This window comes from Fukomys damarensis, unplaced genomic scaffold (genome assembly GCF_012274545.1).
Source record: "Fukomys damarensis isolate Sample0158 unplaced genomic scaffold, DMR_v1.0_HiC HiC_scaffold_12, whole genome shotgun sequence".
Taxonomy (NCBI): domain Eukaryota; kingdom Metazoa; phylum Chordata; class Mammalia; order Rodentia; family Bathyergidae; genus Fukomys; species Fukomys damarensis.
Window position 1 is genome coordinate 9,406,359 of NW_022900924.1, and position 11,577 is coordinate 9,417,935.

General features: G+C 37.6%; 1 protein-coding gene across 5 annotated transcripts in view; it reads left to right on the forward strand.

Annotated features, from left to right (window-relative positions):
• Positions 1 to 11,577, forward strand: part of Sppl3 (signal peptide peptidase like 3) — a 126,963-nt gene that overhangs the window by 99,912 nt on the left and 15,474 nt on the right. For all 5 annotated transcript variants that reach the window (XM_010604039.3, XM_010604040.3, XM_010604042.3 and 2 more), the window contains exon 3: positions 8,338 to 8,426. In XM_010604039.3, the coding sequence (XP_010602341.1) occupies positions 8,338 to 8,426 (89 nt within the window). The remainder of the gene's footprint in view (positions 1 to 8,337; positions 8,427 to 11,577) is intronic.

The following is an 11,577-nucleotide window of genomic DNA, read 5'->3' on the forward strand; positions in this document are numbered from 1 at the left end:
TATTTTTCATTTTGAGACAGGGTCTAAGTTGTGGTCCTCATGCCTTGCCTTCTATAGTACTATGATTTCAAGTATGTGCCACCACAACCAACCTCATTTTTATTTTTAAATATTCAGCTTTAAATACGGTAAGTTTTCTAAGAACGCATATTTAACTCAAAGCTAAGTTGAAACTAACAGGGCTTACCTTGGCCAAGTGAATTCTTTCTTTCATTATGTCTACTCTCAGTATTAGGGTTACAAAAAAACAAAAGAAATTCTTAAAATGTTAAGATACAGTTCTCCAGTTTGCCTGTCTTCAGTATTTGCAGTGCACTCAGTTATCAGAATTAAATGTATGAACAAGTGTAACTGCCAGTAAACTAAAATTTTCAACTTCATTTTACTTCCTCTATTTATTCAAAATAATTTTGGGCCATTTACTACATTTTACAAGTTGTGATAGAATAAGAAAATTAAAATGGGGCCAAACAAATGTATGGGTATAGAGAAAACAGAGTGAAAAATAGTATAAAAATGCATACCATGATGCTGGTAACCTTACTTTTTGTAGTTTATAAATATTGTAGTAAGTGTTCTAGTGACCAACCATAGGAAAACAAAGAAATTTAAATCTTTAGTCCCCTTATATAAAAAGAATTTGAACCCAGATTTGCTTAGGTGAATTATAACTTTTTGGTCTGAAGATCAGACAGCCATTTATCTGAGAGCCCAATATAAAAATAACATCATTTCATAGCCTGGAGGTACACAGCAGGCAATAGGAAGTTGTGACTCGTGGCCTATTATTATATTTTACACTATCTGGAGAAGTGAATGGTTAGTTAACTTTTCCAACTGGTTGTTCTTGAATGTTGATCTCTTAATAATAGGCAGCTGTCCAGACATGTAGTCTGTTGCCAGGTGAATATTGACATTGTCTTTTCTTCTCTCTCCTCTTCTGCCTCCTCTCCCTCCTCCCCGCCCTTCTTCCCCTTTTCTTTGGTCGTACTGGGGATTGAACCCAGGGAGTGCTGAGTTACATCCTCTGTCCCTTTGTCCATTTTTGAGACATAGTTTGAGGGTAAATTGGACCACTTAGTGAAACTATCAACATTTCTGCCTCAGCCTCCCAAATACATGGGATAATAGGTGTGCACCATCACATCCAGCCAGACTGCCTTGTCTTAACTGCACTCACAGCATGTTTGTGATTTATCAGAACCAGACAGCCCAACAGGGCCTAAGTTTAAGCCTGTGTTTCCCCTTGTCTTGATGCAAGCAATGCAAGTTCTCAAAGGCAGGCCAAGGACTTCTCAGAAAGTCCTTTTGAGTTTATTTAATACATAAGAAAAATAGCTCAGTGATTCCGCCGCCTGCCTCACAAGCACAAGGTCCCAAGTTCAATACCCATTACCAAAAAAAAAAGAAAATGAATAGTTATGGTCTTAAAGGTTGTTTTCCTAGTCAGAGGGTATAGCTCTGAGACAGAGCATTTGCCTAACATACTTGAGGCCCTGCCTTTCATTCCCCAACGCTGCAGAAAAATAAGATGAATTAAATCTGGACTGTACAGCGTGATTCCTGACAATATGAGCTCAGTAACAGTTAGCTGCTATTAGTTTCATCCTTAGCATTCTCAGCTCTTTAGATCATCTCTTCTTACCCAAGTTCTTAGTAGCTAAACTTTGAGACAGGTTATATGTGTGCAGTTGAAATTTTGTTTACATCCTTTAAATTGATCTCATACTACTTTGTTTAGTCATGGTTGATGAAAAGAAAAATTTAAATAGTATATAATGTACTGTAATGTGTTAGATTTTTTTTCTGTGATGTAGATGATTATTTGTGATGAAGAAGCCACCTCTAAGTCCTTCTGTTGGTCATTTAAACATTCATTTTAGTAATCCAGACTTGCTGCTTGTGAAGCACCTGAGCAGGGTACAATTGGGTGGAAGTGCAGTAATAGCATTGTCATGTGTTGATATCGTACTATATGTTACTGGGTAGCTACAATAATAACCTGTGATTGTGGGGCGAGTTAGGGGAGGTTGTCCTATAAAGATAGGATAGACAGACTCTTCTAGGTCTAGCCAAGCAGTCTGTAGAGTTAATAAATTACCAAGTAAGCTGGGATAAAGGTCTATAGTTTTAAATGGTCCTGAGTGGCTCTGAAGGCACAGTCTTCTGCAAAGGTATTATTTAAACAGCTTAAATTTGCCATCAGCTGTGTAGTGTAGGTAATGTTACTGATGCCCAATTACACTAGCCTGGGATCTGCTAAACCTAGACCCAAAGATCTAATTTTTAAAGCTGAAAGATATGACTCTTCCCAGTATGAACTACATTTAGTCAGATTTCTGTTTTGTGCAGTATGTCTACCTTTTTTTTTTTTTTTTTTTTTTTTTGTTGGGGATTGAACTTGGGTCCCTGTGCTTACAAGGCAGGCAGCAGCAGCACTGGGCCAGGAGTTCTGGCCCAAGTATGTCTCCTTTTAATGATCAGACAAGGCATGGTTTTACCTGAGCTTGTATGAAGCATTGATGAAATCAAAGTCATCCTCCTGTTAAAGGTCTAGTAAAGTGTTCCTCTCTTCCCTGTAGGACCTCATTTTCTTACCTGAGGCTTTCCTGTGTCTGTAGCAGCTCTTATCAACTAGGCTGTAAGAAAATGAATAGCCAGAATAGGCTTTAAACCAACCACAACTGCCTAGTACTGTATTTAAAAATAGGGGAAACTTTTTACCTTAAAGTAGCCTGGGTAGTGGTTTTAGTAGTCTTCAGCTAAAAATAAATTAGAGTTATATAGCCCTTCATCAATATAATACCAACAGGAAAAATAGGAGAAACCAACAGTCTGTAATAGCTAATCCCCAGGGTAGAGATGTGGGTAAAAATTCCTCAAAGTTTACCCTGCCACCCCCAAATTTTGAGAGGCAAAGTAGGCATAACAAGTGTTCTTTCTTCTTCCTTCTTCCTCCTCCTCCCTTCCTCCCCTTTTTCTTCTATTGTTACTATTAATATTCTATTCTTAAGTGAATTTGAAGTCTTCCCAAAGCAAGCCCACCAGGAAGAAGCAATTCCATTGACCCCAGACAGTTCCCATGAAATGCATTACCAGTCCTAGACATTAGGGCTGCCATGAGAAAATATAGTTTAAAAGACCATAGAGGCTGAGTGTGGTGGCGCACACTTACAATCCCAGCCCTCAGGAGTCTGCGGCAGGAGCATTACTGAGAGTTGAAGCCAGCCTGGACTACACTGTTCAAAACCAGGGTGAACTACACATTAAGACTCTGTCTCAAAAAGGCAATCAGTCAATGACCATAGAAATGAAAGCATGTACTCAAAAATGACCACAAGTTTCTTGGTAGGGGAAATATTCACAAAATATTATATCTTAGTTTGTTGTGGAACTAATTGGCAAGATAGAATTTGTCTCCTGGGGCCAGGGATGTAGCTCAGTGGCTCCATGCCTGCCTGGCAAGCACAAAGGTCCTCAGGTAGGGGCAGTTAGTATATTTTTTTGTTCCCTGTCAAAGTGTCTTCTTTTAATGGGTAGAATAATGTAAGTTCCCAAATATATATGATAAGATGACCTTTGTAAAATCCAGAGCTTTTTTAAAAATTAAAAATCCCCAGGAAAGCCAATGCATCACAATCCCGACCATATTCCAGTAGATGAGGTTTAAGGAGTCAGTCACATCTAAACATAACTGTCCTTTAATCCTGTTAGGGGAATTGTCACCCACTAACAGTTTGTTAATTAGCTAAATTTACACACCTGTAATCCCAGAACTTGGGAGGCTGAGGCAGGAGGATCACTGTGAGTTCGAGACCAGCCTGGGCTGCATAGTGAGTTCCAGGTCAGTCTGAACTACATAGTGAGACCCCATCTCAAAAAAAAAAAAACCTAGAGGGGAAGAAATGGCATGGTATATATAATGGGAAAGAGATAAGACATCAAATGTATCATTAAAAACTATCAGGTAGAAAGACTGTAGAACAGCAGCTTTAAGGTGTATGAATAAAAATATCTTGTCACCATAGAATTAATTAATTTTGTGACAAAATCTTTCGGAAATGAAGACAAAATAAAGATTTTTCAGATATGCACAACCTGAAAGAATTCACCAAGCAGGGCATGTTGGCACATGTCTGTTAATACCAGCACTCAAGAGGCTGAGGCTGAGGCAGGAGGATGGCCACAAGTTTGAGACCAGCCTGGGCTACATACTGTGAGTTCGACCAGCCTGGGCTGCATAGTGAGTTCCAGGTCAGTCTGAACTACATAGTGAGACCCCATCTCAAAAAAAAAAAAACCTAGAGGGGAAGAAATGGCATGGTATATATAATGGGAAAGAGATAAGACATCAAATGTATCATTAAAAACTATCAGGTAGAAAGACTGTAGAACAGCAGCTTTAAGGTGTATGAATAAAAATATCTTGTCACCATAGAATTAATTAATTTTGTGACAAAATCTTTCGGAAATGAAGACAAAATAAAGATTTTTCAGATATGCACAACCTGAAAGAATTCACCAAGCAGGGCATGTTGGCACATGTCTGTTAATACCAGCACTCAAGAGGCTGAGGCTGAGGCAGGAGGATGGCCACAAGTTTGAGACCAGCCTGGGCTACATAATGAGTTCAAAGCTATTCCTGAACTGCATAGCAAGACCCTGTCTCAAAATAATAATAATCAGCAGCAGCCATTTAGCACTGTAAGAAATGTTAAAGGAAGTCTTTCCAGTAAAGTAAAACAGTACTAGTTAAAAATCTGGGGCAGGGATTTATCTCAGTGGTTCCATTGCCTGCCTTGCAAGTGCACGGTCCCAAGTTCCATCCCTGGTTTAAAAAAAAAGAAAGAAAGAAAGAAAATCTGTATCTACACAAAGGAATGAAGATCAGCAGGAAGATAAATACAATGATAAATACGTAAGATATTTTTCTTATTTAAAAGGTCATTACTATACGAACAAAAGTAATATGTTGTAGAATTCATAACATGTCAAATGCATGGTAACAAGAGGAGAAGTTTGGGGGGAAAATAAACTTGTAAAGATTTTTTTTTTAAGATTTTTTAAATACATAAAGTGGCATACTATAACTAGAAGGTAAACTGCATTAATTAAGGATGTGTATTAATAAACCCTTTGGAAACTTAGAATGAAAAAAGACCTAGAGCTAATGTAACAACAAAGAAAATAAGATGGAATCATAGAAGTACTATAAGAATCCAAAAGAAAGCAAATAAAAGGGAGCAAAAAATGGTAGGACAAGTAGACAACAAATAGCAAGATATTCGCCTGAAACCTAGTTATATCAATAGTCACATTAAATGACTAGGCTTGCTAGCACCCACCCGCCTATAATCCCAACACTTGGGAGACTAGGGCAGAGGATCACTGTGAGTTTGAGGCCTGGGCTATGTAGTGAGTTCAAGGCCAGACTGAACTACATCGCAAGACCCTGACTCAGAATCACCATAATTATCGCATTAAATGAAATTGGTCCAAACACTCAGTGAAAGACAGTAGTTGTCAGATTGAATTTAAAAGCACAATCCAGTTAGGTACTGCTGATAAGCACACTACAAATAGAAAACCAAGAAAAAAGTAAAAGGTGGAGAAAAGATTTGTGTTCCTTATACTAACAGAAAGCTGGAGTGGTTATATTAATATTTGACAAAGCAAAGCGGCTTTTAAAGCATAGATACCACAGGCAACAAAGTGTATTTTATAATGATAAAGAGACCAACTAAGCAAGAGGACATAGCAACTCTTAAATATTTATGCCTCTAGAAAAAAAAATTCAAAAAACATAAAGCAAAAACTAGAACTTCAAGGAGTTCAAGTGCTACATGCCTTTAATCCCAGAACCCTGGGAGTTGTGAGGCACGAGGATTCCAGTTCAAGGCCAGCCTGGACAATTTAGTGACTCAGCAAGACCCTGTCTCAAAAATTTAAAAAGACTAGAGATACAGCTCAGTGTGAAGGCCTGGATTTCAATCCCCAGTGCTACAAAATAATTTTTTTTTGTATTTTGTACTGGCGATCAGACTTGGCTCCTTGTACTTGCGAGGCAGGTGGTGGAACCACTGAGCTAAATTCCCGGCCCCACAAAATCAAAATTTAAATCCAGAAATACAGCTGAAAATTGCGATGATGGTAGAATAAGTAGGCAGAAAATCAGCAAGGATACAATGTATTTGAATAATATTTTTAGTATGTTTGGCCTAATTGGTGTTTATGAACACCCTAACCAATGAAATACATTCTTATTACGTGTACCTGGAATATTTACTAATGTAGAATGTATTTTGGGGACATCAGACAAGTTTCAATATATAAACTATGTACTATAATCAAATTCAGGCTGACGTAACAAAATATTATAGATTAGGTAAACTTAGATAACAAATATATTTTCTGAGTTCTGGAAATTGAAATGAGGGTGTCAGTATGGTTGGATTCTGTTTTTCCAAAGTGGCTGCATCAATTTATGCTACCACTATGAAAAGACTAATATTTTGTGTTTTTTGGTTTGGTTTGGTTTGGTTTTTGCAGTACTGGGTATTAAACCTGGGATCTTCACACTATAAACTATGTCCTCAATCCTTTTTTATTTTTTATTTTGAGACGGGGTCTTGCTAAGTTGCCAAGGCTGGGCTCAACTTTGATATTCCTACCACTGTCTCCCTGAGGGCAGGATTACAGACTTCATGCTAAGAGCCCAATTTTATATTTTTGCCAGCACTTCATTAGTATCAGATTTTTTTTTAATTATACTTATGCTAGTGGGTATGAAAAATTCTCTGTATATTCTGTAGATGCAAAGGTTCTTACCAGATTCTGATTTGAAAATATTTTCTCCCATCCTTTGGGGGTTGTCTGTCTTTTTTCATAGTGTCATTTGAAGCACAAAAGTTTTTAATTTTGATAAAGTCTAATTTATATATTTTTGTCATGTTTTTGGCATCCTATCTGAGAATCGACTTCATCCGGGGCCACAAAGATTTATTCTGTTTTCCTCTTAAGATAGTTTTGGCTCTTAAATTGTTTCACATAGTCGTGAGGGGACCATAATTCTTTGTCTCACTGGCAGGTGGCTTAACCACCAGTAGTACATCATGACTGCCCCATCGGGTAGCTTGTTATTAAATTTGGTAGTTAAAAGACACATACAGGTGGTCAGATCCATTTGTACCATCAGTAGTTCAAGCCAATGGAAATGTGCTAAAGTATTTAAAACTAATAAAATTTAGAATTCAATTCCTTTGTCACACTAGCCACATTTCAGATAATCCTGTAGCTTAGGTCTAGCAATTTGGTTGACATGGACATAAAACATTTTCTAGCAGGAAGTGAGCCAAGAGTGAGAACAGGTCGTCCACAGAAAAGAAACAGCTGATCAAGCACACACTGTACACACAGTTGTGCAGCAGATGAAGAACTCTGAATTAACGTGCAATACCCATTAGTCTCCCAGATTGACAATGAGTACTTCATTCATGACGTGACTGCCAATAAGGTCTTCCCAGATAATATTTTTCTTATTATCTGTCTCTTTCCTCCTTTGAAAGCAAAATACATGTATGTAAAACCTAATAGTGTTTTGCTCACTATTTTCCCTCCATTACTAAGACACAAAGGAAGCTCATCCTTCGTGGTTGAATCAGAGAAGACAAAGTGTAGGAAAAGAAGTGCCTAGGGCTGGGGATTTAGCTCAGTGGCACCACTCCTGCCTTACAAACACAAGATCCTGAGTTAATCCCCAGTACCAAGGAAGAAAAGGAGTGCTTTCACAACTGCTCACTGCAGAGAGTAAATGGCACACCAGCCGGGAGTGGTGGCACACGCCTGTAATCCCAGCACTCTGGGAGGCTGAGGATCACTGTGAGTTCGAGACTAGCCTGGGCTACATAGTGAGTTCCAGGTCAGCCTCAGTACATAGTGAGACCCTGTTTCTAAAAAAACAAAAACAAAAACAAAAAACACAACAAATAAATTGGCACATCAATTTACTGCTTTCGAAAGGAAGCAGTTGTGTGGTATGTAAGTCTCAAAATGTGCTTGACCTTTGACACCCCCCCCACATTTCTCCTAGGTTTTTATCATAAGGAAGTAATTAAGGATGTGCACAGCAATACAACTGAAAGATCCAGCCACATTGGAATGCTTTCATCTCCAGTCAGGAACACTCTTAAACTGACGTTTAGAAGATTGGCAACAGGAACTATTTTTTCATAGTTCAAAGACATCTTCCTTTCTTGATGCTTTGTCTCATTGCTAATGTTTCCAACCTAATACTTTCTTATGCAGAAGTAAGACTTACCTATAAATTTTTTCCCACAGGTCTCTTAATATGGACTTTGAAAATCAAGACAAGGAAAAAGACAGTAACAGTTCTTCTGGGTCTTTCAATGGCAACAGCACCAGTAATAGTAAGACATTTTATGTCAGTTAACTTTCATCCATGTAGTTACCATGATACTCCCAGTTAGTTATTTACTGGGGTCAAGATTTTATGTTTGGTATCATAATAAAACTTAATCTGTATGCTGTAATTTGTTAAAGTTTTATGTTTTGAGTTGGAGCTACTGTTCTTATTTCTTGCATATGGCTAAAAGCTTGCTGCTTATTAAAGATAAACAAGACATTAGTATCTGCCTCCTTATGACTTCATTTAGATACTGTTAAAGTTGGTAATTTTGTGTGGATTATAAATTCACTCAGTGACCCCTTTAAAAAGCTATTTGAAATACTTGTACAGCTAAGTATTATTGATATCTCTTCTGATATTTAAAATCTTATAAGAGCCAGGCATGGACTATAACCTCAGCCTCAGGAGGCTGAGACAGGAGGATCACCATAAGTTCCAGGCCAGCCAAGGCTAGATAATAAGTTAAGGCCAGCCTGAACTATATGGCAAATGCTTAGCATTATTCATAATACCCAAAAAGTTAGAAACAGCCAGAAAGGCCTGTGAATTAGTGAATTTATTTTTTAAAATGTTTTATCCATACAGTGGTTATTATTTTTCATTAAAAAAATAAAGTACTAGTATGTGTTGCAGTAAGAATGAAACTTAAAACAATATGCTGAGAGAAAGCCACACACTACATACCATGTGAGCATGTTTATATGAAATTTCTGAAGCAGCAAATCCATAAAGAAAGTAGATTAAGGGTTGCCTAGAGCTAGAGATGATAAAGGGAATTAACTGTAAACTGAAGGACCTTACAGGGGTGATGAAAATGATCAAAAGCTAGATTATGGTGATGGTTTCACAGGTGACAAATTTATCTAAAAATATTATTAAATTACAGGCTTAAAATGGGTAAATTTTATGGTATGTAAATTATACCTCAAAAATGCACCTCAGGCCATAGTTGTACATGCCTGCAATCCCAGCATTCAGGAGGCTAAGGCAGGAGAATCACTGCAAGATTGAGGCCAGCCTGGGCTAGATAGTGAGCTCAAGGCCAGCCTAAACTACACACCAAGACTCTGTCCCAAACTCCCCACCAACAAAAAAAAAAGGTGGGGGAGACTACCTCAATAGAATAGTAGAAAACTTAACAGTGCTTCTTATGAAAAGAGTTATATTAGAAATAAGGACATAGGGGTTGGGAGTGGAGCTCAGTGATAGAACATTTGCCTACCATACTCGAGGCACTGGGTTCTGTTTTTATTTTGTTTGAGACAGAGTGTCACTGTGTAGTTCAGGCTAGCTTTGAACTCGCTGTGTAGCCCGGCCTGGCCTCAAATTCACTGCGATCCTCCTACCTCAGCTTCCTCAGTGCTGCAATTACAGGTGTGCACCACCACACCCAGGTAGGTCCTGGGTTCTATCCCCACCACAACCACCAAAAAAAGCAACTTGATTTGACAATATTGACAGATTTACACTGAGTACCTATCATGTACTCAATATTCTATTAGAAATTTTGAAAGATGCAAAAGTACAAGAGCAGTTCTTTCCAAGATGTTTTAAAGAATGGTAAGACTTCCAGGTACACTTGGGGCAGGTAGCTTATTGTAGCCTTAGAATTCTTATGAACAGGCAGCTATCGTCACTGAGTCAGAGTAAGTTCTAGAGATTAAACCATTCTGACATACAAAGAGTAAGAAAAAGGCAGGTCAGGTAAGCAATAATGGGTCATGGAAGGTCTCTTCCCTGGACAAGGGTGAGCTTGACTAGAAACAGTGAACTTGGGTTGGTGGAGAGGAAGTCATTCTAGGAGCAGTGGGGATGCACATGACCCATAGTACACATTAAAACCACCACCTAACTAGTAATAGGAAAGAAATGCTGGAAAGCCAGTAAAAAGTTAGAATATCAGTGAAGGTTGTTCAGTTCAAAAGAGATCATTTAGTATCTCTTTCAGTTTCTCTAGTTACTCTAATACCCTGTCGACCAGATTGTATTTGCCTAGTTTTTCCTGAGTTAAATTTGTTTCACTGTCCCTGTCAGTGCAGAGTGGGCATGATAAAGACAATAAGTAAAATTACTTAAATATAGTGAGTCTTTTCTTTTTCCTTGGTTTTGTTTTGTTTTGAGTTTTAATGTTATGGCAGAAGTTCTTGTGTGATGTAAACGTCAATACCGGTAACTTACTGGGAACCAGCCGGTAAAACCCAGTGTAAAATCTGATTTTCAGATTAAACTTCTATATAACAACCTACCTTCTATCAACATTTCAAGCTAAATCACTTATACTCCTGAAACCTTTTCAAAAAGTCCAAGATTATGTAGTATATATGCAAATGATGTGTTTAAATCCAATTAGTAATCTGTTTATATTGCATTACAGAAACCTAAGAGAAATATGCTAGCATAATTGTATCTCATTGCACTTTTATTCTCAACATAGAGTGGAAAGAAGCTGCCTAATTAATCATAACCTAAAGAAAGTAGTATATTTCATTTTAAAAAGTCGTTTTATTAATTCTACCTCCTATATAATGCTAAATTATCCTCTGTAACATATATTTCTTCAGCGAGTATGGTGACTCATGTCTGTAATTCCAGCACTTCAGGAGGCTGAGATAGGAGGATCACTGCAAGTTCAAGGCCAGCCTGAACTACATAACAAAACCATGTAACAAAAATGGCCAGGGATTTAGCTCAGTGGTTCTACCACCTGCCTCACAAGCACAGGGTCCCAAGTTCGATCCCCAGTACCAACAAAAAAAAAAATGTATTTTTAATACCTACTTGGAGCCACAGATACCAAAAAGGATAAAGTGTAGTCCATTAACTTTCTTATAATAAGGAAAAACATGAAACAGCCATTTGCAATGATTTTGAAGTATAACATCATTTCCAGTTGAAAAGATAACATAGAAAACAGACCATCTTTGACAAAAATCAAAGAAACAGTAACAACCAGAAAGATAAACAGAGAAACACAGTCCCTTGTACAGGTGCTATAGAGATTGAAGTCCTAAATGATTAACAGTGCAGAAGAATTAGGGCAAAGATTCTAAGGGGTAAAAAAAGTTAAGAATTTAATGTTAAAAGACTGTATTTGCGCATTCCCAAAATAATACAAATCAAGGAATTTGTAAAAAAAAAAAAAAAAAAACCAA